The sequence below is a fragment of the Gossypium hirsutum genome, chromosome A11 (genome assembly GCF_007990345.1).
Source record: "Gossypium hirsutum isolate 1008001.06 chromosome A11, Gossypium_hirsutum_v2.1, whole genome shotgun sequence".
In the NCBI taxonomy this organism is placed as follows: Eukaryota; Viridiplantae; Streptophyta; class Magnoliopsida; order Malvales; family Malvaceae; genus Gossypium; species Gossypium hirsutum.
In genome coordinates this window covers 18,528,043-18,533,967 of record NC_053434.1, presented here as the reverse complement: position 1 = coordinate 18,533,967, position 5,925 = coordinate 18,528,043, and the positions used below count along the sequence as shown (strand labels likewise).

At 31.6% G+C, this 5,925-nt stretch overlaps 1 protein-coding gene across 1 annotated transcript; it reads right to left on the bottom strand.

Moving 5' to 3' along the window:
- Positions 1–2,429: 2,429 nt before the first annotated feature.
- Positions 2,430–4,255, bottom strand: LOC107923180 (aspartic proteinase NANA, chloroplast). Its single transcript, XM_016853398.2, has 2 exons — positions 3,616–4,255; positions 2,430–3,376 (listed from the first exon to the last, which is right to left on the bottom strand). The coding sequence occupies exons 1-2, from the start codon at positions 4,191–4,193 to the stop codon at positions 2,551–2,553; spliced, it is 1,404 nt and encodes a 467-aa protein (XP_016708887.1). The 5' UTR covers positions 4,194–4,255; the 3' UTR covers positions 2,430–2,550.
- Positions 4,256–5,925: the final 1,670 nt, after the last annotated feature.

Genomic DNA, 5,925 nt, shown 5'->3' with positions numbered 1-5,925 from the left:
AATGTCCTAAAAGGATTCGGGTCTCCGACCCTTTTCCAGGATAGACCCGACTCGGAAGAGATGTATTCGTCAAGACAACTCGCAAAAAGAGTTCGTGGACACATCTCGCAGGATAGGTTGCGAACGATGTTCGCAGGAAGGATTACGAGCCTTACAAGTAATCTATACTCGTGACCAACGGGTACGAAACTCGCTGAGGATGCCAACCCCATGATCAGAAAGGACAGTGTGCTACGCAGACACGTGTCCAAGAAGCTAAAGGGTGTGCGGAGAATATTAGCATCAAAGACAAAGAATGTCAGTACCGGAGGCCACAAGGCCGAAACAAAATGATAGACCAATTATGAGATGTAATAGTAACAATATAAACATATATAAATACCTTAATACTCCTCTTAATCAGATATGAGAAAAATACTTCAACACTTATAATTACCCCAAATTTAAAAATCCTTTAAACAATTACTTGGTACTCTATTCTTCATAATTATAATAGCATAATTACAGTTAACACTAATACATTGTTGAATTTAAAAAAAAATCTTACTCACTAAAATAAGTATTGTTAACTAAAATTCTTATTTATGAAACAACTTATCTTATTTTCCTTTTAATTTTCAGTCAAACTTAAACTTTTTTTTCAAAATATGGAAAGTAAAAAAGAATTTAAAACAACTATTTTTAAATATGAATTTTTTTTTGTAAATGCATTTAAACTAATTTTTTAATTTTTAAATAATTATAAAAATATTTTAAAATTTACTTATAAGGTTAACAAACCAATATGTGCATAGTAGGGAAAAAAACTAATACTTTATTAAGTGAAAAACATTTAAATATGTTGAATAAAGGAAGAAATTGTAGTTTTCATTAAATGAAAAACATCTCATTTTAGATCAAGAAAGGTGTTTTACAATACATATGAAAATGAAAATGTGATATATTACGAGGAAAACTTGTTTTTGACTTTTGCTAAGCCTCACTGATTGATAGGGCCACGTGAGAAAAATTTTTAGAAGCGAAATTAAGTTTATATTTTTACCAGTAAAATTTTATTATTTTAATAGTTTATATATTTATAATTTTTAAAGAATTAAATTAATTTTTTTTATTTTTTGCGACTAAAGTATAAATTTATCATATATTAATTTAAATTTTTTAAAATTATAAAAGGATTAAAGGTGAAATTTTTAATTTTAAGTGGTCAGGCCCCTTACTAGTTCCCTTTGGCTCCGCCCCTACTGATTGGATATTAGCTCAATTGGCATTGGTATTGTTGCCAATGTAAAAGGACATTAGTTCAAGTGTGTTAAAGCGCATCATCCTCTTATTTATAAGTCAGGAATAGATTATGGATAATTTTAAATATTGTATCAAAAAAATTACTAAACGGTTAAGTTGAAAATCAATATTCTTCAAAGACATAATAGATATAGTTAATGTTTATTAAAATATTAATTATGAAAATGTAATTTTACACGGTTAAAGTTGGATTCTAATTCACACATTGTTTATATGTCGTGATTTACCGTCAAAGTAGTTTATCTCAAAAAGAAAGATAAAAGATAAGATAAATATGTAATAATAAGATAAAAGTATTGATATTATATATATAATAGTTTTTTTACCCCGGTTTTATTGTATTTATCAATTAAAATATTTTATAATTATTTTATAAATTTAATTTTATAATTGATATTATAAGTAAATTTAAATAAATTTAAATATTTTGTAATTATCTAAATGAGCACTTACATTTTATAGAATATTACTTAAATAATACATAGAGCATGAGTATAATATTTTGTTAAATTACCCGTGCTCTACATATCACACAAATTAGTTGTGTATATTAAATTTATAATATTAAATTTTGTTTAAAATTTTTAATGAGTTTTTTTTTAAAAAAATTGATACATAGAGCACGTATGACAAAAATTATTACATTGCCTGTGCTTTACGTATCACATGTTGCTTGTATATCTTATTATATATTATATATAATATTATAATATTAAAAATAAATTAGTGTTTGTAATATTTAAAATTATTGTATTTAAAGAAAAACTAAAATAATGTACAGAGTGAGCAAGTTATCATTTATATATAAAGGAAAAAAACAGTACTTGAATGAGTTTAATAATATAAAAAGTCTGGTAATGATATGACATATATGCATAAGTATAAATTTTGAATTTCTATGTAATCCCTTAAAGAAATTTGAAATTGTAAGTTAATATAAAGGTTAAATTGCAATTTGAGGCTCCAAAACGAAGAATGAAGTCCCTGATGGTGAGTAAAATGAAATGTTTTTTTTGTTGAATTAAAGGCATTATTATATAGAGTAATAACTAGGAAAAAGGAATGTAAAGGAAATAATGAATATATTATTGTGAAGTCGGAATGTATTGTTATTTGGCTAGAAAATATAAAACTATAATGCATCACATTATGTAATATGTTATATTACTGAAAAGCTGTTGACATGAAAACTTGAAATTTCAATTACAGTACTCCATGCCTATAGTAGGGGTTTAATTTAATGGTGAATTAATCCAACATGCACTTGCTAGGAGCGAAACCCACCTTTTTGTTTGCGAGATCAAATTCCCACAAATGATTTTGCATTAAGAGGTTGCCCATTATGTTCATTTCAGGCCAAGCTACCCTAACAAACCCAAGGCATTTCACTCCTTTAGAATCGTCGAAGATATAACCGTCGACCGCCGGCTCGAGCTTAGCTCCCCCCTCGAAATGGATGGCCACTCGGGGAATGATACTCTCATCAAAAATTTCAGCTGGTGGAGCATTGAAGCAATAATCCAAATTACCTTTCGTCTTGTTATACATGCTTAAAGAAGGTTCGAAAGCAGCAATGACTTTATCGAACGCCTGTTCCACCAGATGCGTTACGGTAGTACCTGAGTCCACAATCATCCCACCGGCTCCTTTGTCAGTCATATCCCATACATATGATGGAATATCCAGCATCGTGCCATTAATTGAGATACCGGTGACCTTTATAGGATAAAGTGAGGTCATTTTTGATTCTTCGTTTAACAGATCTGTGAATTGCATGTTTGGCACTTGATCTTCTTTACCAAAGACGAGGTAGCTGCTCTCCGATTTTATGATCCAATGATTCTCCAAGCAGAAGGAAAACTTGCCCCCGAACTCATGTGCTGCTTTCACAGCAAAAGACAACGGGTCGAGTCCTAATGCTAGTATCCCATCGACTTCCTGAAACCTTTTGAGATTGTTTAGACCATCGGTACACCCCATCGTCATTTCTAGTCCCTTCTTTCGGCCGTTGCTGAATCGGAATTTAACTGTTTCATTGAAGTAGGATCCCGCCACATTTAATCCATCCAAATAACTGTGAACAACAAGCGTAATAAGGTTAGGTTAACTCTAGTATATCAAACAGCCAGCCAGCCAAAAAAACGATAAAATGTGATTAATAAACAAAAATAAACCATTTTCACAAAACATGCAAAAGTGACTAAATTTATCATTAATCTTTTTAATTTATTTAAATAAACAACAAATAATACAATTTTTATGATATTGGACTCGTAAAAAATAAAATAAAAAAGTGATTGTGAATATAATTACCTGTAATCATAATAGCAAGGTGCGTTTGGATGAGGGCAAGTTGGGAGAGTACTTGCTTTGTCCATGGTCTTGCACTCTTGTGATGAACATGGAATGCTCTTAAAGCTGCTTGATTCATTAGCGGAAAAAAACCTTCTGCCATACCACGCTGCGGAACAATCAATGCACGTATATTTGCATTTAAGCCATGTAAGACAGCTACCCGTATCCACCAGCAGAGTAAAGGTGTGGGCAGGGGTCCCCATCCTCAAGGAAACAAAGTATTGCCCGAATCCCAAATCTGCCGCCGATCGGAATGGGAACTCCACCCTATCGTTCGCCTTCCCCACTACGCCTAGCCTCCGTTTAATGGCATGAAGTCTAGCCTTGTCGCTCTGCACCAGCTGTTTTAATCGTTCCTCTGAATTTTTTGGGGGTCCAAGGGTCGTTTCAGGATTGTGCCCTAGCTCAGGTGAATGCCTGTGAATCAGCTTGAGCTTTTCGCTGCGTTGGCTTTTCACAGCATCCGCCTCCAACACCAAACACCCATTGAAAATAATGAAGCATAACAGGGAAACCAGGGATATGTTCCTCTCCATCCTTTATTTGAAGGCTGAGAAGGAGAAAAACCAAATGCCGGTGCAAGTATGATTGAATTGTTTCACCCCCGCCTTGAGCTTTTAAACATGATATGCATCCCCCTCTCTCCATACACTTGTTTGCATCTCCCTCATTTTCTTTCCACCTAACCCTTATTTACTCTCTTTGATTTGACTCTTTCTTCCAACTCTATTTTTATAAAAACAGAGAATTATATTTGTAATTTAACTTTTTATTTCAAATTTAATTAAAATATCTACAATTACAGGTTTGTAATGTACATTTGGACTTTCCATAAAATTAATTATTGTATAACATTCTTTTTCATATAAATATGGATAACTCTTAAAAGAAAATGTATAATATAAAGGATGCTTATGTTTTTTTTCATAATTAAATAACTTTTTCTTTTGTACATTTGTTGTAATATGAACTTATTTTTCACTCGTTCCATTGGTATGAAATAATTAAATACTGCAACAGTTTTTTTTCCCAAGGCATTTGGTTTGTTGGCTTTGGTGTTCACCTTTAAATTTTCATCATGGGCTTCAGTCATAAGATCGCTACATGTGTAACAGTTGAAAATCGCCTCCACCCTAGTGTATATATAATTAAGCTTCATATTTATTAAATATTAAAAATTGTCCGTTGTAAATTAAATGGATGTCTATAACCCCTTAAGTATATTAAAATAATAAAACTCTTTATTTCATTTATAATCAGGAGATCATTAAATGGAGTAATTAAGAAAACTTAGTTCATTAAATGTAATTGAATGTAAAGGAGCTTATAAGTAGTACCTTGTAAGTGAAAATACGACAATGAAAAATTATCTTGTATTTTCATCTACTTTTATTTATTGTTTTATTAATTTTTCTATAACACGTTATCAACAAGAGCTTCTATGAGTTCATAGTGAAGTTCACGTTATTTCGACTTTATAAAATTTGCCCGTATAACTCCCGTTAAAGTATATACGTGATTATAATGTCAAATCTTGCCAAACTTGAATTTGCGGCCTTAGACATCTTAGGCAAGAATTATTTGTGTTAGATGCTGAAATTCACCTAGGTGCTAATGGTCTAGAAAAATACTATATTAGCAGATAAAGAAGCATCTAATCAAGACAAGGCAAAAGCAATGATTTTCATCCGTCATCATCTGCATGAAGGATTAAAAGTGGAATATCTCACTGTGAAAAACCCTCTTGAGTTGTGGAAAAATTTGAAAGAACGATTTGACCATAAAAAAACTGTGATACTCCCTAAAGCTCGTTATGACTAGATGCACTTACGGTTGCAAGATTTTAAGATTGTAAGTGAATACAATTCAAAACTTTTCAAAATTAGTTCTCAACTAAAATTATGTGGAGAAAACATAACTGATGAGGACTTATTAGAGAAAACATTTTCAACCTTTCACGCTACTAATGTGCTCCTGCAGCAGCAATACCGTGAAAAAAGTTTTAAAAGGTATTCTGAATTGATTTCATGCCTTTTAGTGGCTGAACAAAATAATGAGCTATTGATGAAAAATCATGGAATTCGTCCCACTGGTTCTACACCATTCCCTGAAGTGAATGTAGCAATACACAATAATTATGAAAATAGAAAATATAGAAGTCGCGGCCGTGGTCGTGGACGAAGTAGGGGACGTAGTTAAGGACATATTAGTAATCGTTATCATGGTGGTCATAACAATGATACTTCTAACCACCAGAAAAATAATAAC